Source organism: Hemicordylus capensis, chromosome 5 (assembly GCF_027244095.1).
Source record: "Hemicordylus capensis ecotype Gifberg chromosome 5, rHemCap1.1.pri, whole genome shotgun sequence".
NCBI lineage: Eukaryota > Metazoa > Chordata > Lepidosauria > Squamata > Cordylidae > Hemicordylus > Hemicordylus capensis.
Genome location: NC_069661.1, coordinates 49,279,888 through 49,305,900, shown reverse-complemented (window position 1 = coordinate 49,305,900; position 26,013 = coordinate 49,279,888). Strand labels below are relative to the sequence as shown.

Below are 26,013 nucleotides of genomic sequence, written 5' to 3'. Positions count from 1 at the left end.
CCCGCCCGCCCCCCTGGATATATAGGGATCTGCTTGCCATAGGGCTTTGATATGGGGGGGGGAGGAGGGACCGAGAAGTCTCTGAATATTTATTTTGAAACAGCTTGGAAAATTTGCTGACTTAAAAAAAACTATCTAAAAAGTCCTATAAGTGGCTTGTTTCATGGCAGAAAATTGCAAAAACTTCTGGAACAGTATTTTATTAATTTTATTTATTCATTCATTCATTTATAAATGCACTTATGTTCAAGTTGTTTTGCAACCCAGAAGGTCTGAGTGAGAACTGTGAAGCATGTGTGGTGCTTTTATTTTATTTTTCTTGTGTGTGAACTGCTCCCCAATAACTTGCAGGGACTTCAGGGTAAATCTGGCCAACATGTGAATGCAGCACCTCCATTCCAGAGGAGATGTGTCTTAAAGGGCTTTAAAAGCCTCCTGTGAAAAACCTCCTGCAATCAAACTTGACTGAATTTGTTCAGAATTCTGGGAAAACAAACATAGGTTCACCCTGCATGGTTGAAAGTCTCCTTTGCTAATCTGCAGCGAGGGGCCCATTTTAATAATTCATCTTTCTAGTGTGTTCTAGGCATTAAAAGTAATCCAAATGTATAGTACTCAATGTATGTCACTATATATTGTGACGTGTGTGTGTGTGTATTCAGTGAAATGTATTTGCAGGCAGCATACTTATTTTGGAATATCAGACTTAAATCCTTGGGGTCCTGGGGTGTGCGGAGGCCCTGGACTTTGGTGGGGGGGGGCCCATTTTAAAATCTTGTCTCTGGGCCCACTCCAACCTTGCTACGCCCCTGGTGCAAAGGATTGTAGTTGTGAAGCAAAATCCTATAGAGGTTTACTTAGAAGTAAGTTTCACATGGAACTTACTCCAAAGTAAGTGTGCATTGGATAGTGACAAACTACCATCTGTTGACACTTAGCTTGGAATAAGCCCCATCATGCACAGTGGAACTTACTTCCAGGTAAACCTGCATAGGATTTTGCTGCCCAACTACAATCCTATGCACATTTTCCTGGGGGTAAACCCCACTGAAAACTGTGGGAGTTCTGTTTGAGGAAACCCGTATTGGACTGTGCAGTTCTGCTCATGACATACAGTTAGAATTCTAACTCCCTTAAAACCCAGCACTCTGGGCAGTCTGTTTCCATAACATGATTATCTGCTTTCCCCTTGTACCTTCTCTTCCTCAGCACTGGAGGGCAAACAACACTGCTAAACAAAACAAGATCTCTGAACAGGCAATACTAATCCTGCTATTACTGATCCTTCCAGCAGCAAAGATAACTATCTCCATTCATCATCACTAGGAACGAGTTACTGCACTGCTAGCCTGAACAGGGCTAGGCTAGAGCTATATTAGTGCTAAAGAGTTGTGTTTTAAATATATTGTCTTGTTGGGGAAGGCCTTTTTTCCTTTGTACACATGAAAAAAGTAGAAGTCCATAGGACATTACTGGACTTGGCTCTGAGAAACCCTGGGTTAATGTCTTAGCTTCTACATTAAGCTGGAGGGCTCTGGGCAGGTCATTAGTTATTCCTATTTAACAAGTTTCCATCTGTAATATAAAAATAGCAACAGCCTGGATTGTGACTTTGAATGAATGACGGAAGGAATAGAGCGGAAAAGAAAGCCAGGTATTTGAAAATGACAAACAAGTGGTAAAACAAACAAATACAACTCTTTATGATCAGAGACAAACCACTCTTTGGATGCTTTAATAGAATAAGAGTAAATACAGAACCATGCTGAACTGTTGACTTTATTACAGCACTTGTGGTATAATAATGAATAACAAAAATTTCAAAACAGTAAGACTTCTATCTCTGTGTGTTATGCAGAAAAATTCTCATCAGTGGCTTTAGTCACCTGCTGAGCTTGATCCAATATCAATATTGAGAAACTTCTTAATTTCATCATATAGGACCAATACCAAAGCACCTCCTGTCCCACGAAGAATATTTGAGAATGCTCCCCGAAAGAAGGCATTTATTCCCTCTTGTCTGTATATTTTGATAAAGCAGTCAATAGTTCCTTTGTACTGACGTTCAGCCTCTCCGCTCTGCATTCAAGAAATTTGAGACACAGTGAGATTAATAGAAAATATACATGCTTGATATGCAGAAAGGTTTTTTCTACCATACTGAGAATTTTTGTAATATTAAATCTGGAAACACCTATTTCTAACTCTGCCTGTGTTTCAGTATAAGAACCTTAGTGAGTAAACACTTCCCTGATGTAGCTTTCTGCAGCTAATTTTAGCAAGACTGTGATCTTCGTGTGGCATTTCATTTAAGCTTTAGGAGTTAAATGAGGTCACTTCTCTTTAGGGTGTTTTGAAGCGTGCTGATTCTTGGATAATGTCTGCAGCATGTTTCTGGAACATTGTTCTTCAGTGGATTTTCACCAAACGTTACAAGGTTGTTTTTTGGAGTGGTGGTTTTTGTTGTTTTTTTAAAAAAGAATCAGTGAATATGCATCTGGAAGAAAAATTCAGATTTTCCAAATGTTGAGGGCAAGGCTTCCTTAAATTTAAGATTTTTTTAAATTAAAAAAATAGGATTATTGAAAACCCACATTTGAGGAGGTCAGTTTCACACACACCTTGGAGAAGATTTTGGATTTTCTAAAAACTGGAGGTAAGCCAGAAGTATATTGGTGGGTTTCTCAAAAGAGAGAGAGGGACAGAATTATCCAAAAGGAAAGAAGGTATTCTTTTAATATGATGATGATGAAGAAGATAATAATAAATATTATTATTATTATTATTATTATTATTAGTGGTTCATTAGCTGCTCTACTTCACTCTTAAACTGATGGTAGAGGAGCTAATGGATTATAAAAGCAATTTCATAGCTATGAGAAAATAACTGGTTTGGACTAAAATGCCAGTCTTGGTGATATAATGTATTTAAAATATCAATAACATTTTATTTATTTAAAATATGTATACCCTGCCCTTTCAGTGTGGGCAGCTCACAAATGTGATATTTGCAAACAGCTAGTTTATAAAAGGCATATTCCCCCCTGAAAGATGACTGCATGCAATGTCTTATTCACACGGGGACCTACCCGCCACCCAAATTTGTTACCCCTATGACCTTTATATGTGGTCCCAATCGCTCCAAATCCGAATTGAATTGAATCCAAATAGAATCTGGGGTGATTCTGGTGGGGGGGGGGCAGATATGGACACAAAACAAATCAGGGTGATTTCTCCTGAGAAAAAGGGGGAAATTGGAAAAACAACAACAGACTGATGTTGAAAGTGAGGGAAATCACCGAGATGCAGACTTCTGAGGGAAAGGCAGGAGAATAAGCCAAAGAAACAGCCTGAGTCAAGCTGAAAATTATCAGAGGAACAAGCTGAAGAAATTAGCAAAGGAATAGTTGAAGAAACAGTCCAAATTCAAACCAGAAGAGGTCAGAAGAAAAAGCTGAGGAACGAAGCTGAGTTCCTTCTACTGGTGGCTGAGAAGGAACTGAGAAGAAAGGTGCTCTCCTTTCAAAATTAACAGTAGCACACGGACACGATTCAGCAGAGCCAAAGGGTGCCTCAAATAATTTGGAATTCTTCAGCAGTGGGCTACTGAGCAGGTACAGAACCCAGATTGTGAAGGAACATGTATCACTTCAGAGATCTATTGTTTACCAGAGAGATGTATTTACCTCAGAGATCTATTATTTACAATTACAGAAGCAACCACCATTATGGATAGGGCGCTTCCCTGTTCACACAAATCCTGCTCTAAGCGTGAGCAGCAGAGAGCACTGATGACTGATGGGTTAGGACTCCTACCCATTTGCATCAATGTGCATGGTTACAGCAGCACTTTTTAAAAACGTCCAAATGAGACCTTTATGTTAGATTATGCACCTTCAAGCCAATGGAAAAACCTTTCTCCTGGTGGGGCTTATAATGCTTTGGGAGCATGATTTCCACTGGAACCATGGCATGGTGGTGACAAAGGATTAAATATTATCTCCTTACATGCGGTGGTTCTAATCCTGATCTTCTTCCCCCATCCCAGCCTCTGCAGCTTCTATTTAAACTGAAACTCACAAACACACACAGAGCCAAACTGACTAACTAAACATGCAGTTTGGTCCTAATCTACAGAAATTAATGAAAAGACATGGAAGGAAATAAATGAGATATTTCTCCACTGTGTTCTGTAATTTAGGATGTAATCCACACCTAACTAAAGTCAGTAGGAAAGATTCAATTGTTTTAAGGGCTCAGGATTCCACTCACAAGCTGCAACTCTGTGACACTTGCCTAGGAGCAAGTCCCACCAAGCATAATGTGACTTGCTTCTGAATAAACATGCATAGGATTATGCTGTTAAACTTTCAACCTAGGGATTTGCGCATATTACAATTTCATCGAGAGATTTCCTCCTGCCCATTCGTCAATGTTTCATGTATAGATTCTTTGCATTATGCATACCCCCTTTATCAGTGTTTCTGTCACTAAGGTTGCAATCTTAAGCACACTTGCCAGGGGGTAAATCCGATTGAACTCAGTGGAATTTACTGAGCAAACATTCTCAGGACTGCAGTCCACACCACAGTGTATGGCAGGAATGACCTTGCTGAATTTGACTAAAATCCTATAACAACAATAGGTTCTTAAGGAGAAAAGAGACAGAAAAATGCAAAATATGCTTAGGCCCTGTTTGGATGATCACTTCAGGAGCTTTGTGAAGCACTTGCTTGCTACTCACTAAACAAAGAGTTGCCTGAGCAGAACACTTCTGCATGTCCCTCCTTCCCTCTGCAGCATCCTGTGTCCTCTGAAAATACGTTCCTGAGAGTTGGGGGACATCAGCAACAGGTGTGTGTGTGTGGGAGGGGTGATGCATGCCCCCCTTGCATGAGCAGAAGAGTTCTGCTCACACAATATTTAGTCTGGATACTACCCATAATGTTTACCTACTTTGGAAAATGTATGTGAGGAGAGAGTTACGACAAGGTGCATCAAAACATGACTCATGGCAATATGTGCATTATCTCGGATACTGATAAAAGCCAACACTTGCTAAATATATTGCCTACCTGCATCATCATGCGTCTTCTGACAGTATCAAAGGGGTATGATAGTATCCCAGAAAATACAGTCACAGCTTGAGCAATTGCAAACGACACAAGGAATGGTGTTTCTTTTGGATTTGGCAGTAATCCCTAAGAAGGAAAAAATGAAGTAAGAAATAATCAGACTACTCTAAGAACATAAACATAAAATCTGGTGGTGTCATATCATCATGTTGTTCTAGCATCTCTTTGGTGCAGAGTTTTGAAGAATAAATTATTTCACACACCACATTCTCAGTATAAATAAAAAGAACACCTACCCAAAATCCATTGTGTGTGGCATGCCAATAAAACAAAAATAATATTTTCAACAATATAAAAGGATAACAGTCAATGTAGACCAGCACAGGGATTACAACTGGTGCCCTCTGGGTCAGATAAAGCCTTCAGAACAATTTTATCCTCCGCTTAGACTTCCTAACTATTTTAAAACCAATTAAAAATATTGCTCAGGTTTACTTTTAAGGTAACAGTTAACAAGTTTGTGTTTATTTCAATGCCAATCTGATTTCTGAATGAATCTTTCAAGCATGTTCCATCCTTCGTCTCTATCCCTCCACGAATTCTTACTATGTGAATACATGAAATTACAATGGGAACTCAAGTGTCTGTGAGTGGGTACATGGAGGGAAATATTTACTGGGAACACAAGCAAAAAACTAAAAGCTAGGGCTGCAACTTGAATTTAGTGGTAGAAAGAGCTGCACATTTTTTTGTTCCATGCTTCAGTTTCTTCTGGCATCATTTTCTATTATTTGCAGCAGCAAATATTACAACATCATACCATGAACTCCTACCAGATAATGCAATATTTATTATAGAGCCTGACCATCCTTAATTTATTATTTATTTATTTGATTTCTATACCGCCCTTGCAAAAATGGCTCAGGGCGGTTTACATAGAGAAATAATAAATAAATAAGATAGATCCTTGACAAAGATGTTCTGGTTCCTGGTGCAGAGAATATTGCTACCTCTGAAGTCTATAGAAGCTAGTCACCCTTGGTCTAGTGAGTAGACTAGACTTGGTCTAGTCAGTTGAGCAGAGCAGACTTGGTCATGGAAGACCTTCTCAGTCATAGACTCACAGAGTGGTTGAGTCACTTTCTAGTCTTTCAGCTTCAGTCTCCTGTCCCCAAATTAAGCACAGCTTTGGTCTATCTCATAAGGTCATAAAAAGAACTAACAAGCTAATCAACATAAAGTGCTCTACACACTACTGTCCACTCAAACATGGCCTCCGATTGACATACAGAAGTGCTGAATGGAGGGTTGCCTCATTTAATTCAGTAGTGGATATAAAATGTCTGTGTGCAAAGCAATGCACATGTTGGTTCGATTCTTCAGTTAGTACATGAGCCAGCTGGGGTGGTTCGTACTATCTCGCAGGACGAATGCTCATTGGGATTTTTGACAAAGTCTATACCCCTATGGATGGAAAACAGGCGATAACATTGCAATACTTCCAGCTTCCAGTATGTTATGCTTTTCTTGCCTTGACCATTGGGCCTGCAGCAGATAAATTCACAATGGTGTTTTAAAAGCTGTTTTAAAAACAAACACTACTATAAAATTTTATTGATGTTGTAAGAGGAATGGAAATGAAAATTGGCAGGAATGTACTCCAAAGATTACTTCATGGAGTGAGTACAGCAATTTGCTCATTATTACCCTAACCATGACCCTAACCCTTTCCTCTGTGCAAAAATGACTGCAATTTCATCCTAATCACTTGGGGGTAGGAATAAAGAAGGAGTGATAATACAGAGAAATCTGTAAGTGCAACAGTGCTAATCTACTTCCCATCTCTAGGGAGGTCGATGTTGCAAAAAACCACTATGAGTATTTGTCCACTTAGATGGTACCAATAGCCAAAATTTGAGGCTTATTATAGACTAGGTCGAAATGAAAAGAGCAACCGATGTGAGTGAGGGGGCTTCATATGTGCATCAGAGCTTTGGTCCCAGTAAGAAATTAATGGGGTGTGTGTGTGTGTGTAAACAACTGGCTGTGATACTAGCATCATCATTAACCACAGGGTCACTTTGGGCAATCTTTAGCTCTGACTCTCAGTTACCAGTTTGTGCAATAGGATTAATAATGCTGACGTTCAGAGGGATGCTCTCACAATGAATCAGAACTGCACTAAGATAAATACTGTAAAGATCAGTACTGTAAAGTATCAGACAAATATTGCAAAGTATATTGAGTGAGAGAACTGGTATAGAAATAGTCCAAATGAAGGCAATTTACAAGAGTGTGATTTTGACCCCAAAACTTACTTTTATGGTGTCATAACATCCAAAATAGGACGCCCGATAAACAATGATTCCCTGTACAGAAACACCAAATCCTTGGTATAGGCCAGGCAGTCCGTCTGTTTTTGCTATTTTCATAATACAGTCACCAAGGCCTTTGAACTGCCGCTCTGCAGCACCTGAAATGAAAGGGAAAAAATAGTTTACTGAAGGCAGTTGGACAGCACTGCTATCTGTGATGCATTCAGAGATAATAAACACAAATAACTAAATAAAGGTAGTTGCTTGATGAAGATATATACAAAATGAATCTTCTTTGACATCTGCATCATTGTTCAGAGATCAGTGCTATCTAACGCAATCTTACTCTATCTGCCAATTAAATCAGAAAAGTCCAGTGTAATAGTTTAATACAAAGCTACATTCTACAGTAATTCTGAACAAATTTATTATGGGATTCACAAATTGATTGGTGCTTTTGTCTATCTTGAGTCAGGACAGACAAAAGGGCCACCTGACCCAAATACAATATTTCCCCATCTTTCTTAGTTTAGTCTGTCATGCTTCCTCTGCAGATTGTCACAAAACTGCCACAACTTACTGGTATTTTCCAGCCAAGTGGATTCACCATTTTGGAAGCACCAGATATAACTGAACGAAAGTTAAGCACTGTTAAGTTCCATTGATTTTAATGAAGAGTTAAGCATGTATATGTGTAGTGAATTGCTGGTCAATGACCGAAATAAAGATATCTATCTATCTATCTATCTATCTATCTATCTATCTATCTATCTATCGTGATCAGCCACTCCTCCCCTAAAGAGTTAACCGGAAGTGAACCCTGTGGGACCTAGAGAACTGTTGGGAGGAAGGTGAGTATGTCTGTTAGAAGAAGCTGGGCTAGGGGTGCAGGAGGACACATGCGGCCATGGAGGATGAATGCAGAAAAATGACTGCAGCTTCTGTCTTCCAAGATAGAACTGCAGGGGCTTGATTTCTCAACCAGAATTTGGGTGAGTTCAAGAAAAAGGAAGCCTGGGCTTTGGCTTTAGGGAGTTTAGTTTAGGGACAGTTTGTTTAGTTAGATTCTGCGTTAGACTTTCAGTTTCTTGTTTGTGCTTTGTATATCCCTGAAACTATTCTATGATTGTTTACCTGTAACATAACAAAACTAAGAAACACTAGCTTTTACCCATCCAGCCAGGGCGTTGTGAAAAGACTCTGTAAGCTTTTAAAGGTGCTTTTGTATTTTCCTACATACCTGATCCTTGCAACTGGGTAACCACGATTTTTAAAGCATGCTACCCCAACATCATTTGGGGTGCTTTTTGGAGTACTCTTGTAACCTACGGAGTATTTTTACCTTTAACTAAAAGCTGAGAAAGCCTCAGATGGAAGCAGTCTGTAGCATTTGAATAAAATGGTTTTTCTTTTTGTTCTTTTCTTTTACAAGCCTCTCAGAGTGAGTTTTTAACTCAGGAAAGTGGGGGCTTAAAGGGGGATTTCTCTGGTGCAAACATGTCTCCTCAGGTGGTCAACAGCTATCAATTTTCTCACTATATGTAGGCTTGCACGTGGAAGATTTGTGTACTTTTCCAATAGCAAAATAAAGAGAGTTTTCCCTGGGAAATCCACCACAAGCCCAGAGAGGTTCAAGCTCTGTAATAGAGAGGGGTGGTGGTGGCAGCCATTTTTGAACCTACTGAAAACACAGAAAAAATTTAAGAGCAGCCTTTGCCAGAAAGCTCAGCAGGGATGATTCAGCATTCTCCCTTCCCCTCACAGGAGCTTGCTCTGAGACAAAAGATTTAATCTGCTACAATATGCAAATGAGATTTGTAATGCTTGACTTTGGCTAAATTATATCCAACTTGTCTGTTAATGGGCGCAATGGTGCAAATCCACTGTCTAATAAAAATGAGATAGGGCACCAATATGCAAGAAAGGCCATTGATCAGGAAGAACAAGCGTATGAAGGTGAGTTAAGTGTGAGAAAGAAGAAGATTAGGCGTTTTTGCTATTTCCATACCAAACAGCAGAAAACTTTGCATGTTTTTAAACAGATACAAGGCTTTGCAGGAACATTCCTTCCTCCAGAAAGATGCAGTATGGATGTTCACCCTTCTTCATGAGGGTTTCAGTAGCAGATCCTAAAAAACAAGTAAGCCAACACTGGCTACACACACAAAAATCAGTAAAATGAACTACCTTTCAGTAAGATGAAATACCTTTTCCGATGTCTGCCCCTAATCGAGTTCGTGCAAAATCTAATGGATACACTACGCACATTGATGTTGCCCCAGCTGCTCCACCAGAAGCCAGATTTGCAACAAACCACCTTAGGAACTGAAATGGAAACAGTGAGTTCAGTTCAAAAACCAAGTTCAGTGACACTCTCCAAGTCTGTTAAATATATCAAGTTATGGAAAATACTGAAATATTTTACACATTCAAAATAGTCCACTTTGAACAAAGACAAATGACCAAAGGTCCTGGTGGCAACACTCAGATATGGGGATTGAGATTCTTCTTACAAAGCCCCAACAAAACTTCTGTTGTGTGTTGATTTTTGCAATGGGTAAATGGCAAACAAAGGTTTGCAACATAACTTGGTTCTTATGTCTAAAACAGATTTTAAGCTTATAAAATAACGTAAGAGATTCTAACAAAATCCACCCCAATTCAGTTTCTGTGCCGAAACTGGAATAACTTAGTCAAGTTTGAGTTTTGAGATAGATGATTTAGAATTTGGCTTCTTTAGATTTTTGGGACATTTCATTTGTTTGACTCTGACTTTATACTCAAATTTATTTTTCTTTCTTTGCAGCTCTAATGAAAAGTAACTGAACTAAACGTGTTACTTTCTACAATCAGTATGCAACAAGTACTGATATAAAAACCTGACCCTAAAGCTAGGTAAAGACAGTCATGACTAAGTCTCACTGAAAGTAATGGGTACTGAGTTGATTGTAATTGTCTTGTTCCATTGGTTTCACAGGGAGATTCAGCATCAAAGACTCACAACATTAAAGTTGGCCTGTAAACACTTTGTTTGAAAACGGTATATAATATTAGTTATACATTTATTGCTGATTAACTAAGCAAAAATACAGTATTATTTCTAGAATTCTATGATATGTTATTAAAAAAAGCAGAAAGACTTTTACATTCAGTATCATTTATACTGCAAGGTATTTCATAATGCACTCCATGTTTTGTACTTTAAGAGTTTGAAAACAAAAATGGCTTATATGTATGTACCCAAAATAGAAAGTGTGCATGCAACACAAATTATTAAATCCAAATACAGGGCAACTGCATATTAATATCAATAAAATATTAATCAAAAATAAAGTGTGTCGTCGAGTTGGTGTCGACTCCCGGTGACCACAGAGCCCTGTGGTTATCTTTGGTAGAATACAGGAGGGGTTTACCATTGCCATCTCCCATGCAGTAGGAGATGATGCCTTTCAGCATCTTTCTGTATCACTGCTGCCCGATATAGGTGTTTCCCATAGTCTGGGAAACCAGCGGGGATTCGAGCCAGCTTGCTAGTCAAGTCATTTCCCCACTGCGCCATTGGGAGGATTAAATATGAAGGAGCACGAGTAGATCTTAGGTGCTTTTGAAAATAATGAGCAGGATTCAGGCTAAGTAAGTCATGACTAAGCACAATTGAAATAAATGAGACACATTAGTCATGAATAACTTAAGTTCAATTCATTTCAATGGGACTCAGTTATAACTAACTTAGCCTGGATCCTGTCCAATACATTTCTGGCAATGCAGAAAGCATTAGAAAGAAATATAATAAACCTGCATGTTGGCATAAGTTTTAAAAACTCAATAAAATATTCAAATAATATGATGCAGACCGGACAAAAAGATGTCCTAGGGTATAGATACTGTAAAGGTAAAGTGTGCCATCAAGTCAATGTTGACTCCTGGAGACCACAGAGCCCTGTGGTTGTCTTTTGGTAGAATACAGGAGGAGTTTACCACTGTCATCTCCCACATAGTATGAGATGATGCCTTTCAGCATCTTCCTATATCGCTGCTGCCCGATATAGGTGTTTCCCATAGTCTGGCAAACATACCAGTGGGGATTTGAATCGGCAACCTCTGGCTTGATAGTCAAGTCATTTCCCTGCTGTGCCATTAGGTACAGTTCATTAAATATAAAATATGTGTTTTCCAGTTTGAAGATGTAATGATATATTATTCTTTCCTGTTTCCCTGAGGCAGGGCTGATTCACACATGCATGTACATGAATATCACTTGGGGGGTAATTCACACATTCATTTTTTCTACACTCCCATATGGAGCAGAACTGCATGAACCAAAAGTACACAGCAGTTATTTCCACTATTGTGACAATGCTCAAAAGTACTGCGTAATGTGTAACGCAAGCTCACACATTACTTTGGTCTTATAATCATGCACATGTAAGAGGATGATTGTTTAGAGCATAGCTATTCAACTTTGGCTGGATGGGAATGATGGGAGTTATAGTTCAGCAGCAGCTACAGCTCCCTTTTGAGGCCTAACTCCTGTTGGATGTGCATGCAACACGAGGTATTACATCCAGATGGACAGCATTTGCAAATATTCCTTTGAAGGAGGAAGCCCTGAACTCTAGTAGCATCTTTTGAAAATAAATTTATTTTCAGACTCAGAAGGAATAATTGGGGAAGCAGGCTTCAGTATCAACTGCCAGACAATTATGTCCAAACTACTCCCTCACACTTGCAGCCTTGGGAAACCCTGACCAGTCACAGCAGGACAGTTTTGGAAAGTTCCATGAATCTGTGAAGTAGATGCTAAAGCCGATTTGCTCCAAATAGTGAGGGATCATTTTATTCTTTGGGCTAAATGTTCCAAACTAGCGTAATTAGCCAGACGGCGGGGGGGGGGGGGGGAGTGATATTGACCTACTTCACAAAAATACTAGCAAAATATTCGGCTTCAAGCAGAGGCAATACATGGGCATTTAGACTATTCAAGTAACTCTTCTAGTAGAGGTATATCTTAATGCAAAAACCAACACCTCTTATACATACTACCTACTGAAAATTGCACTGGTTGTAATCTAAAAGAACATCCAAATTTAGTCACCTCTGCGTGACTGGAGCAAATTACAAAGGTTTAAGGCACTGTGTTATTTATTTATATCAAATTCAAATGTTAGACAGCATTTACCTGTGTGTCTTTGTCCACTCCAGACATGAAAATCTGCTTGTATTTGTCCTTAAATGCAAAATTTAGAGCCTGTGTTGGGAAATACCGGATAACATTGGCAAGATTGCCACGCCAGAAACTGAGAAATCCTAGAGACAGAAGATTTAGAAATGTACAATTTGCATTACCTTAAATATATAGTGCATAGTATATACATGTTTGTCATTTCAAGTTGCAAAGGAACTGATCAAATTGTTTTCCTCTTTAAATCTCTCACCATTTCTTCACCAAGAGATGCCTTTAGAACTATGGATCATTTGAATTAGTAACCTCGATCAATTCACCACTGCATTAGGAAACGTCAGTTCTTGGAAATCCAGGAGCCAGAGTCAGCCTTGCTGCCAAGGGTCCAGGGCTCTCAGAAGTGCTCACTGTGATTGCTAAGACCACCCCAGTGCCCATTGCCCTGAAGAAGTGAGTCTCTCAGAACCCACCAGATAAGGAACAGGAACATGGAGGGAAGTTTGTCATGTGCCCCTGAAACCTGAACCCAGCTCTGATAGGCACAAGGGCAACAATACTAAACAAGTTGTTCTAGTAAGAACTAATCAGCCTACTTTTTTTTCACTGTCTCTACAAATGGACTAAATTTCGTTCAAATAGAGGGCCACAAGTTAGATCTCTTGCACCTCAAATGTTCATGAGTCTGCCATTTTGGATCGGCGTGGATGACATCATTACAAACTACACCACTGAGGTGTCCCTGTGTGTCACTCACTACAACTGTATCAAATTTGGTTCAAATCAGTTAGTCCACAAAATAGCCGGCTTGCACCTCAAAAGTTCACATGGTCCACCATCTTGGATGGGGTGGATTACATCACCACAAACTACAGCACTGGAGCATACCTATGTGTTCATACAGCTGTAGCAAATTTGGTTCAAATCGGTTAGAATGTCCACAAGTTAGTGCACTTGCTCCTCAAAAGTTTACATGTCTGCCATCTTGAACTGGGTTGGATGACATCATCACAATCTACGCTGTTGAGGTGTCCCTATAGCGGTAGCAATTTTGGTTCAAATCACTTAAGCGGTTCACAAGTTAGCCCACTTGCGCCTGCAAGTTTACGTGACCACCATCTTGAATTGGTGTGGATTACATCATCACACACCATGCCATTTGAGCATCCCTATGTGTCCCTACAGTTGGTTCACATTGGTCCAGGCATTGCGAAGTTTATAGCGGGCAGGGGCATACACACATGGACAGACACACACACAGACTGCCGGGTGATCTCTTAAGCCTACTGGAAAGTAGGCTAAAAACAGTCAACTTCCCACTCTGGTATAGACTAGGATGTTCTTTAGATGCACGCGAAGTCTAATAATGCTTTACAAACTTTGCTTTGAAAGTGCTAAAAATGCAAGTCACTCAAAATCCCACACCAGTAGCTGGAATAAATGTATGAATCCCTCACAACGAATTAAAAAAACAAACCCTGCACATTCTCCATGCAAAAACAACAAAGCAATCAGGAAAAACTCTATCCATCATTTAAGAGAGCTAATTCTAAATCAGATTTTAAAGAGCTTAGGTTCTCACAGCATTAGAAGACAAGGGAATAAAACAGTAGATTACGATCTATAATGATGACTACAAAAGGATAAATGCTGGAGAAAGTATATTTAAATGTGTACCCCAACATCTATCATCGGGTCAAAGTATTTACATGTTAAGAAACCACAATTATACTTAATCAAAAACAGGCATGGAATTAAGATTTTTCATATGACATCTCACCTCCAACAACAAGAAGTGGTAGCAAATATAGGCTGAACTGCAGTTTTGGTGAAGTGTGAAGCTAGCCCAAGACTTCTTCACAGCAGGGCCGTTGCTGCACAGATCTGTTCAACATATATTCTCAACACACACGCTAAGTTGTGCAAACTGGTCTTTAGCTATTATTTCCATTCACAAATGGTGCCTTACTCTATAGGCATCAGCTTGATGTCCTACAGCAACTTAAAATGCAAACCATGTTAGAGATTGCTGAATTGCAGAAGTTACACACCTCATTTTTAGCTTACTTTTTTCCAGTAGGCTTATGAGATCACCCAGCATGGTGTGTATGTGTGTGTCCGTCCACCCGTGTGTGCCCCCCTGCCAACTTTGCAATGCCTGGAACAATATGAAGCGGCTTGTTAAAAAACAACCACCTGAACAAACCCTGGATTGATTCATGGATGGTAAGAAAACAGCTATTAAGTAGGAAGTGCAGGACATCCACTACTAATGCTTTAAAATAGACAGAGACTGGGAATAGATGGCAGGAAATAGCATATTCTGTTAACATCACAGTATGCTAAAACATGAGCACCTGATCACTGTCAAAGTTACAACTTCAATAGATTGTCAGATGGACACAATACAACAGTTTTTAGGTTCTTAAATTTTAGCCACCAGAGGGGGTACTAAGACCCCTGGAAGAAAAAGTGGTGTACTAGGTTTCACAGTATATTGCAAGCATGCATGCAGCATGTTTTAAATAATCATAATATTTTCATTAGACAAAGCACGTTCCTCTTACACATATTGGCGGATATGCTGTTAAAGATAAAATAGTGTGGTGTGTTAGTGCCCCATTAAACAAAAAACTAGATGCCAAGGAGATTTTTTTTTTTAACACAAACTGCCCTGAGCCACTTTAGAATGGGTGGTATATGAATGAATGAATGAATTTAAGCGAAAGACTGCTGAGAAGAGATAGAAGGGAAGGATCTCTGAAAAAGTAGTAAGCTTTGCTGGGAGAAAGAGCCAGCCAGCCAGATTAAACTTTATATGCATTTCAAGAGAGAGTTCTAGAGGTACAGGGCAGTACAGGAAAATAAGTACAGTCAAAGGTCTCAGTACAGGAATGTAATGAGAGCTGTAGAGTGTGGGGCTAAGAAGTCAGGAGCCTTGTCAGGAACACTACATTGGAAAGGTAAAGAAAGAAAGAACTTTTGGGAAAATCGGAAAAGCTTGGTGTGTTCCAAGATTTATTAACAGTTATTATTTATTAACAGCATTTATATACTGCCCCATATAAAATCTATGGGCAGTTTACAAATTAACCCACAACAATTAAAACCTTAAGTCATAAGGCCCAGCCATTCTTGAAATGTAAAGGGTTGGGCAAAAGGGGAGGGGGCAGCATGGCATGTTGCACTTTTTAATTAAGGCAATGGGCAGATTCCTCCAAATGGGGGGTGGAGTGATGGTACAAGGGGGTATTCAGTTCCAGAAGTTTTTATAATTTTCTGCCTTGAAACAAGACAATTATAGGAATTTATTTTATTTATTTTTAAAATAAATATTTTTATTTAAGAGAACGTCTTCTTCGTTATGAACCCCACTGCCCATTAAGATCATCAAGAGAGGTCTGTCTGCATTTGCCACCGGCTCGTCTGGTGGCTACTCAGGGACCGGCCTTCTCCGTTGCTGCCCCAAGGCTTTGGAATGCGCTCCCTAGTGAAATAAGAGCCTCCCCATCTCTGACCATTTTTAAGAAGTCTTTGGTAAAACTGCCGCCCTGTAACCAGAAGGTTGCAAGTTCGATCCTGACCAGGGGCTCAAGGTTGACTCAGCCTTCCATCCTTCCGAGGTCGGTAAAATGAGTACCCAGAATGTTGGGGGCAATATGCTAAATCATTGTAAACCGCTTAGAGAGCTCCGGCTATAGAGCGGTATATAAATGTAAGTGCTATTGCTATTGCTATTGCTATTGCTATTTAAAGATGCATCTGTTCACTCAGGCTTTTAACTGATACTGTTTTGATTGTTTTTAATGTTGTTCTGGAATATTGTTTTTAAAAAATGTAAATTGTTGTGTTTAAAATTTCTTGTTTTTAACTGTTTTGATGTTGTTTTTATCTTGTTGTAAACCGCCTAGAGACGTAAGTTTTGGGCCGTATAAAAATCTGTTAAATAAATAAATAAAATCAAAAAAATCAATGTTGACCAATATGCTTCAAAATCAATACACGAAGTCTTGATAACCTGTTCTATATAGCAGGTTCTATAACCTGCTGAAATAAGAGCACCTCCTTCTCTGTTTGTTTTCAGGATTGGTCTTGCGTCTCCCTAGATACACCCTGCAAGCTTGTGTGATCAGCCAGTGGGAAAGGATGCGTGTCCATTTCCTCTCCCGCCCCAGGGTGATCCTGTTGTTGTTGTTGTCTTTCTTGTCTTTCAGGTGGTCCTTCTGTTTGTTTTTGTGCTCTCTGTTTCCCTGATTCAGCAACTTTTGCCACTTTCATTGCCCTTTCTCTATTACTTTTATTATAATGTGCTTTGGGGCACCAGAAGTACGTGTGACCTACTTCCATGCATAGGTTGCAGCGAAAGCTTTTATAGCAACTCATAGTACTGTGACCTCTTACTCCGCATTTGGAGCAGAGTGATGTGTTGCATTCCTTGCTAATGTGATCATAGGCCCCACAGTGGTAGCATGCTGGCGGTTGTCCGCTGTAACGGAGGCTTGCTCTGTCGGAGCCCATGAAGAAATATTTTGGAAGGTGCTGTATTGTCCCCGTTACGGGGTCTGTACGTAGTGCTACTATGCACCGATATTCGCCAATCCAAATTCCATAACTGTCCTTCCTTTCATGCGGGCCCCTTAGGACCTTAGCGTGCCTCCCCAACCACATAGCCACATCTTCTGCCGGCACTGTTGTGGTCCGAAGGGTTATCGTAAGGACCCTAGTATCTGCTTTAAAAAGAGGTATTAATTGAAAACCAGCAAGAAGATCAGGATAGAGGTTGTCTGTCTTCTTGCAGCTGGACCAGAAACTGTGATATGCTGCCTGGTTTTTCAAGCAAACATCTATTTCGTTAGACCCCACCAGTTGGATGACAGCCCGTAACTGTGATGTCGGGAAAACCATTGCTTCCGGTATTAACCTTTTGATGACATAGTCTCTGGTTGCCTTCTGTTCATCAGTTCCTAAATAGCGGAACCGGATTACAAACCGTTTCTTTGGGTTGTCATCTTCGGATAGAGAGCTGGAGATGGCTGCTAGTATCTCATCCTCTATTTCGAACTGAGCTAAGAAGTCAGCCCGTCTGTCCGCAGCTACTATGGTTGTGGTTTTCCCCTGCCTTGGTATATCATTCTTTTGCCTCTGTTGGAGTTGATCACAGAAGCAAAGGATAGCGTTTTCCCCGACGCTGCTTTTGATGTATCTGGTGGCTCTTGCATGCTAGTTTGTGGAGTTGACTTTCCTGTTGCGGTCCCCCTCTTGGGTTGTAAGGTTTCGGGAATGGCTTTTGGAGTCTGAAAGTTCACTCCTGGGTTTCCCTGTGTGGGCTGAGAGAGATTCCTGCCTGCAACCTTGGAGAAGCCGCTGTCAGTCTGTGAAGACAATACTGAGCTAGATAGACCAATGGTCTGACTCATTATATGGCAGTTTCCTATGTTCCGATGTCTCCTCCTCTCGTGTCCCAAAGAGCAAGAAACTTCCAATGTGTATTGAAATAATACACATTGTCAAGGATGCCAATGTTTATTATTTTACAAAAAAAGAAGAGTGATGAAGAGGTTGCCATAGGACAGAAGGTTAGAGCCCTGATTTATGAACTAATTCAAATCTAGGTTTGTAGTTGGTAACCAACATTAGTGTGATTGTGTGAACTCATGCCAAGGTGCGAATCTCAGGTTCCTCGCCAGACACAAACCTATATTGGTAACCTTGGCATGAATTCACACAGTCACACCAAATGTTGGTTGCTGACTTTAAACCTAGATTTGAATGATTGTGTGAACCAGGTCACAGTATTAAAGACAATTCAAGGCCAAGCAAGACACTCCATTTATCTGAAGGAAAAAATGAGCAGTCTATGGATTACTTATATTTGCTGATGGATAATGAGGCTCCTCAATATGAATGAATGTACTTTTTCTAAAAAAAATCCCATGTATTATTCCTGACCACAGTGGTTCACAACATGATCTGAAGCAAGAATGTCTGTTTCATCAGGGAGTCGACTTGCACATTAAGCACAGCTCTGAAGAAGGCATTACGACACTGCAGGTAGGAGGACTTCAGTACTTAAATTGCAAGTGATAGGGCAAGTATTGGTTCGGTTCCAAGCAGCTCCACCGAGAAAGAGTGATGACAGGTGTGCAAGAAGTTGTGCAGAGTGAAAAAAGGTGTCCAGTGAAAAAGTAGCTATTAGTCAATGGACAAGTCTCCTTTGTATAGTAATTGTTTATTCTTCTACTGATGAAAATAATGTTGCTTTTCATACCTTCTGACATCTGATGGAAGCAGTGTTCATTTTAATTTTTTTCATCTGTGTGCAGAATGAGTTTTGTTCTGGGCGGCAGTATCAAAGCAGGGTGCGCACACATGCACTCAGAATCGGGACTGCCTGATTCAGTCTGAGTGGGATCTAAGATTAACTGAGCAGACATCCAAAAAACTTGTGAGCACGCACACATGCGCATGCCTTAGAGAGAACACTGGATGGAGGATAGTAGGTAATATTGACCAATGTTTGTGTTTTACTCATATGTTATCAATGTTATCCAATATGATGACAGAATTTATAAGACAATCAGTAATTCATCATCTCATTCAGCCAAAAGAACAAATTATGGCTCTTGCCCAAATTTGACAGCCTTCAATTAGTATTATTTTCTCCAAAGACAATTACAGAGTCAGGCAGTCATTGGAAGAAAAACATATCCTATCCATTAAAATATTCCAAAAAAGGAACCACAGTTAAGTACAAAAGGTTCCCAACTGATCAAGTCATGTGCTGTAGTAGCATAAACTTTGTAGACTGCCTAGAGATGTCTATAACAGGCGGTATAGAAATAAGATAAATAAAAATAAACTGTCAAAGATTTTTTAGAAATACTTTCAAAATATACATTTTCCTACAACCGCATAAACCTACTGTCACATTTAGGCATAATGCATTACCAAATTTTTAGTGTTATTCATCACCCCACGGTCAAAATACTTGTAGCCCAGTCTTAACCACATGGGTTAGTATATTCACTCAGTTCAGTCACTTCCTTAGTAAGTTGCCTGTAAGTCTATAATGCTCAGAATCTGTGGTTCAGGTTATAAATAATCATTCTACAGTCTGCTGATGAAATAAGTATGCTTTGAGAAAATTATCAATTCTTAACGATACATTAATGCACTCCCAACCATCAGTGAGTGCATATAACCAGAAAATGGATATCATGCCCATTAAACAACAGAAGAAACATATAGGTAATAATAGTTGGAATTAAGAATTAATTACAAAACCTGTAGCTTTAGGATCAATAATTCCCTAAATACTGTTATCAACACTGTTAGGTGAATATTAAAAAAACAAATTGCTTCTTATGCTGGAAGTCATTGTATGTCTCGCATACATGAATATTAGAGTTATAAGATTATTTGAAAATATCCTTAACATTCAAAGACAGATGAAAACATTTTCACAAAAATGTATGCCACTGTTCAGTTTAGAATGCAGACCATTTGGAGAGATATACTCAGTTATGGGATCCTTAATTATTATTCCAAAAGGGAGGAAATACTAAATTGTGTCACGGTCAATTGTTGAGAGTTGGGAAGTGATGAAAGTAATTTTAAGCTATAATCCTATGTATGCTTACCTGTGACTAAATCTCATTAAACTCAGTAATACTTGCTTCCAAGGATAGACAGACAGATAGATATAGGATTGGATTGTATGTGTGGGACAATAAAAAGTTTTATTTTTATTTTATTTTGGTGGCTAGAGAAGTATGTAGAGTAGATAGATGTATGACTACATGCATTTAAATAAAAGTACTGCCATGTGTTTGTTCCATATATGCAGTGTGATATATTTTACAGAGAAATATGTTTGATCAAGGACTTGCTCCCAAGTAGGTATGCCAGGATTGCAGCATTACTAACTTAAAGCCAGGAGAGGAAAACAGAGAGAAGGACCTGCTAAGAAACCATCCTGTTCCTTAGTGTGAAGACAAACTACAAATTTAATCCCTTGATTGCTATATGTGCGAAAACCACATCAAGCTTTATACAAAATGTACTCAATTCTGACAAATATGAACATGTAAGTAAATGGGACAGTGTGAATTAAGGATGGTGGGGGAAGAGTTTACATGAGGAAAGGGCTATAGGAAGGAGAATCTACATTAGAATTCATGAATGGAGAAGATGTAAGGACCATGGGAATGGCAATATCCTGCTTGTTGAGAACACAACTGGGAAACCAAAGAGTTCTTAAAAAACGAACCAAAAGTATGGGAACTGTGATACTACTTTGGAGTACATGAAACTTGGGATTCATACCACGCAATGTGCAAATCGGTTCACATTCATTTACCTGTAATCCTTACAACAATCCTGCAAGGTAGGCCATTGCAATCATCACTATATTGCAGGTAGGCAGCTGAGACAAGAAAGGCCTGCCTAATGCCACCCTAGAATTCATGGCAGAGAGACATTCAAAATCCCAGCTCACAGCTTGGTCTCTAAGCCCCAGCTCTTGAAGGAAGGCTATTTTTTCAGAGAAGTCATACCTTGCTCCCGCGGGATGCGCACAAAGCAGTCTATCATGCCTTTGTATTGCTGGTCAGGACGGATCTGTTTGGACGAGGCCTGGACTTGCAGCAGCAGCTTCACACGTTCTATGGGTGCTACTGTCGTCTTGGAAACAGCAGCTGCCACACCCCCTGCCATGAGGTCCTTTCCAAAAGAGACAGGATCAAAGATCTGCTGTCCCTCTGCGGCCTGCATTATGTTGCTGAGATAGTCACAGAGCCTTGGATAGAACTAGTAACTCCAAGCAGCATTACCTGGCACCAGGCAACACTCCTAACTGCCACTGCTCAGAAAAAGCTACTGGACTTCCCACCCCTAACAGACCTGAAGCATGCAATTAGCCACATGACCTAGACGTGTCCAATCACAGCAGCCTCCTTGATCATTCCTTTTCCATGAGAATTCTGGGTCTTCTGGAGGAAACCTTTGGTGCTTAGCAGGCTGAGGCCTAGAAGTGACCAAGCGAAAACTAAAAGAGAAGGTCTGATTGAGGAGGAACCACGGGTTACAGCTCCTCTAACCAAGTTAGCAGGTGCTCAAGCTTTATCTGTTGAATTGCAACTTATTTTTAAGCACGCTACAGGTCTGACTGGCATCATATTGATGTAAAAGGAACGAGCCCCATCCACATCAGTATCACACAAGGTTTTATAGAATTCAGCTTCAGGGAGAAAATATCCCTTTTACTCTTGGACCTGACCCAATTCCTACTTAATTCAGTGGCTGTGCTCTGTTGTCGCTTATTTATCTATTTATTTATTGAATTTCTATACCACCTAATATAGAAATCATTAGGTGGCGTACAGATTAGAACACAATATAAACTAAAACTTTTAAAATTCACAAAACATAAAAATCACAATAGATAAAAAACATTGAAATTTTAAAAATTAGATTTCAGTTAAAAGTCTGAGAAAATAGGTACGTCTTCAGGGTCCTCCTAAAAACAGAGAACGAGATGCTCTTATTTCAGCAGGGAGTGTGTTCCAAAGCCCTGGGGCAGCCACAGAGAAGGCCTGGTCCTGAGTACTTTCCTAGGTCTTTTACCGAGAGTTCAACAAATTTTTATTTTATCGAAGAGCTAACAGCCAGAGGTCTAGTCGCAACAGCCGTCTAATAGAAACTGAGAGAAACATGCGCCAACTGCTAGGGATAATGGAAGCATGAACCAGGTGCAGGGCAGTTGGAGGCGGCACGAGGAGCTAGTCAATCGGTCTGTGAGGTCTCTGTGCAGGTGCAGAACCCATTCCTTATGAATGCAACAAATCATGACCCAGATCCAACACTTTGTATTTCGTTCGGAAACAGCAGCAGCCAGTGCAGTTTTTAGAATCGGTGTTATATGGTCTCTTCAGGTAAACCCAGAGACCAGTCTGGCTGCCACATTCTGTACCAATTGCAGTTTCCAAACTACGTACAAGGCAGGAGTCAAGCCTAGAGCTTACCAGCATATGTACCACCATTTTAAGGTCATTTGTCTCCAGAGATGGACTATCTAGTGTATCAGCCAAAGCTGATAAAAAGCACTCCAGTCTTGGCCACAACCTCAACCTGAGAAACCAGGGAGATTTTGGGATCGAGGAGCACTTCCAGATGACGAACCTGATTTTTTAGGAGAAGCGTAACCCCATCCAGAACAGGCAGATCTAAACCATCTCTCGGATCCCAACCCCCTACAGACAGTACCCCCGTCTTGCCTGGATTCAACTTCAGCCTGTTATCCCCCATCCAGGCCAATATCACCTCCAGGCAGACACTGGGGGTGGGGGTCATGCTATTTCCTGATGAAGTTGGCATGGAGAAATAGAGCTGGGATCATCAGCATATTGATTGCAACCCATACCAAACTTCCTGATGATCTCTCCCAGTGGTTTCATGTAGATATTAAAAAGCATTGGAGACAGTATGGAGCCTTGTGGAACCCCACACTTTAGCTCTTGTTTTTCAGAACAGCAGTCTCCAAGTGACACCATCTGGAATCTGCCAGAGAGGTAGGAACGGAACCACTGTAGAACAGTGCCACCCAATCCCATCTCCTTCAAGCGACCCAGCAAGATATTGAAATGGTATTGAAAGCTGCCAAGAGATCCAAAAGGATCAGCAGTCACACTCACTCTGTCAATCACCAATTGGAGATCAGGCTGACCAAGGCAATCTCAACCCCATAGCCCACCCAGTTTGCAGAGGATCAAAATAATCTGTCATCCAAAACAGCCTGGAGCTGAGAAGCAACCACTCACTCAGTCACCTTGCCAAACCAAATATTTCTTATGAAAGAGATATTTAGAAATAGTGTAGATTCTGCAGCATCACAACAATAGCTTAGTCCATAAGCAACCCTTACAGTACTATAGTGGGCATAATTTTATTTTTGTGAAATGTGTTGCACATTTTGTTAAATTCTCCTTGTCATGGGGGTACTATTTAGACTGCTTAAAAAGAAACACTTCTATTGTGAGAAAAGTGAATTCAGAGTGAAACAGATGTCAAAACAAGCTCAAAGATTTGGTAGTAATTTCTGCAAGTGCATGACAAGGAGAGCAACAAACAGGATGTGCGAAAGAACGAGAACGTACTCTAGAGGTCCAGTATGCCTTTGTATGAAAACCAAACAGTTTGCAGCTTTAGCAAAACAAAAAGCTTGCCAAAATAAAATAAAAAATGCAGAAGGCTGTTGCACCGAGTACCTCTCCCTCCAATGCGATAATCAGTCAAAGGCACCACACTGGTTTTGCATTAAAATTGTGTCTGCAGCTGTGAGCAGACACAATATGACTTGATGCTTTTAAGTCTGGACTAATGCAAACGTATATATTTGTTGTTCCATGAGTACACATACTGCTGTAGTACAAGTATAGTCCTTTTGCTTCTTGCACTTGGTAAGTTACCAAAATATTAATTCACACAAGTGAGAACATAAAGGAATAGGAAGCTGCCATATACTGAGTCAGACCATTGGTGCATCTAGCTCAGTATTGTCTACACAGACTGGCAGTGGCTTCTCCAAGGTTGCAGGCAGGAATCTCTCTCAGCCCTATCTTGGAGATACCAGGGAGGGAACTTGGAACCTAGATGCTCTTCCCAGAGTGGATCCATCCCCTAAGGGGAATATCTTACAGTACTCACACATCAAGTCTCCCATTCATATGCAACCAGGGCAGACCCTGCTTAGCTAAGGGGACAAGTTATGCTAAGGGGACAAGTCATTACTCCTTTGTAATATGTTAAGTCAAAAGTCATGTTTTGAGTCAAGCACTGACAGCAGGATAAGTGTCCCTTCCTCACCAAGGCACTGTAATAATTGCATTGCATCTGGTGATCAGAAACCTAGTCTAGAACTGTTTTAATAATCCCAAATTCAGCATATAGTATGCAGAAAGAATTGAGGACTATGGCCATAATCCAGCCAGCTCCTTTACACATATGCAAAGGATTTGGTGTATTAAGAAGGATTTTTGTAACTCCGTTGAAGAGGTCCTCCCTCCTCCCCACTTGACATTTATTTGTTTGATTTCTTTACCGCTTTTCATTAAAATAATCCCAAAGTGGTTTACAATATAATTAAAACAATGCACCATTAAAATACAAAAAGTGCAGATATTAAATAGAAATTATATCTCTATTTAAAAGTTTAAAAGGTAACACATAAAACACAAAAGCAACAGCAATAAAAACTGAACTCGTATAAAAGCCTGGGTGAAGATCCACGTCGTTACTTGTTTTATAAGAACTGTGATGGAAGCTGAGGTGCAGATGCCAGCCAGTAGAACATTCCAAAGCCTGGGGGCAATGACTGAGAGGGCCCTCTTCCAAGTGCTCGACTGCCGAGTCTCTCTCAAGCTATTTAATAAAAAATTCCATTTATCCTAGCATTTTATTTTATTTATTTTTTAAGCATGCAGATCCGGTCCAAATAAAAGAATGGATATAGATCAAAATCTGGTGTGTTATAAGTGTATAGCAACCAAGAGTACAATGAAACTTTCCATGCTAGGAGACTTTAAATGTATGAAACCTCAATTTTAAAAATGTAATAGAAGCTAGAAGTATCTATATACAGTGCCATGTCCTCATTAAGGATTCCCTCCGATGTTTTTGCTAGATATAAGCTATTGCATTCATGAAGGATCCTTCTTTGGATCCAGAATGCCAGTTCTCTCTCCCCCTCAAATACTGTACCCCTATGTAGTCCTGTATGACATACAGTATTAGATTTTTATACATTGTGAGCCCTTTGGAGACAGGAAGCCATTTTATTTATTTATGTCTATATAAACTGCTTTGGGAACTTTTGTTGAAAAGTGGTATATAAATATTCATTTATATTCTCAATGTGGATATCCAGTTTTGTATGCTCTTTTCCCCACCCATGTATCTGAATTATGCTCAGTTCCAGGGAAATCAAGGAAGTATTTATTTATTTATTTATTTGATTGCTTGATTTATATACCGCCCTTCCAAAAATGGCTCAGGGCGGTTTACATATCCTAATGGGAGGTAGGCCACAGGTCAGCACCAGAACATATGCTTTCTATCTAGTTCTAAGCTCAAAAGCGGACATTTCCATTCTATCTTGTGTATCACCAGGGCTAGAAAAGTCCACTATCCAAGACTCTCTAGAGGACTACTGCCTAGTTAAGGTTGGCAGTACTGGGCTCCGTGGACATGGTCAGCCAATACAAAGCAGATATTTTACCTTTAATGCAATTCACCTTATAATCCCAACAAGCAATATGTTAGGATTTAATGACACAGGAATCTTGGACATTTTGCTTTCACTTATATTCAAATTCCTCTCTCTATCCATCAGGGATGATGAAAGTATGCCATAAGTTGTAGCTAGTTCAATATCACAAAAATATATACG

The 26,013-nt window shown here is 39.9% G+C and overlaps 1 protein-coding gene and 1 long non-coding RNA gene across 4 annotated transcripts; one reads left to right on the top strand and one right to left on the bottom strand.

The window, feature by feature from the left end:
* Positions 1–1,707: 1,707 nt before the first annotated feature.
* On the bottom strand, positions 1,708–21,478 carry SLC25A31 (solute carrier family 25 member 31). Its single transcript, XM_053254138.1, has 6 exons — positions 21,125–21,478; positions 12,570–12,697; positions 9,598–9,715; positions 7,394–7,548; positions 5,076–5,201; positions 1,708–2,079 (listed from the first exon to the last, which is right to left on the bottom strand). Exons 1-6 carry the CDS (start codon positions 21,339–21,341, stop codon positions 1,879–1,881), a joined length of 945 nt encoding a protein of 314 aa, XP_053110113.1. The 5' UTR covers positions 21,342–21,478; the 3' UTR covers positions 1,708–1,878.
* On the top strand, positions 1,973–16,524 carry LOC128326728 (uncharacterized). Of its 3 annotated transcripts, XR_008308225.1 has the most exons (4): positions 2,685–9,530; positions 10,197–10,285; positions 10,368–10,430; positions 12,841–16,524. It is a non-coding gene; the product is annotated as an uncharacterized LOC128326728 (long non-coding RNA). The 3 variants fall into 3 exon arrangements; XR_008308223.1 differs by adding an exon at positions 1,973–2,656 and having other exon boundaries at positions 8,175–10,430; XR_008308224.1 differs by having other exon boundaries at positions 2,685–10,285.
* Positions 21,479–26,013: the final 4,535 nt, after the last annotated feature.

What these genes read in the sequence shown, in the direction of transcription:
- SLC25A31 (XM_053254138.1), bottom strand. Translation starts at nt 21,341, where the DNA reads ATGCAGGCCGCAGAGGGACAGCAGATCTTTGATCCTGTCTCTTTTGGA. An exon ending in AGGGGCAGACATCGGAAAAG is followed by an intron (nt 7,549 to 9,597) that starts GTATTTCATCTT and finishes CTTTCATTTCAG; the next exon opens with GTGCTGCAGAGCGGCAGTTC. An exon ending in GATGTTATGACACCATAAAA is followed by an intron (nt 5,202 to 7,393) that starts GTAAGTTTTGGG and finishes TTTCCTTCTTAG; the next exon opens with GGATTACTGCCAAATCCAAA.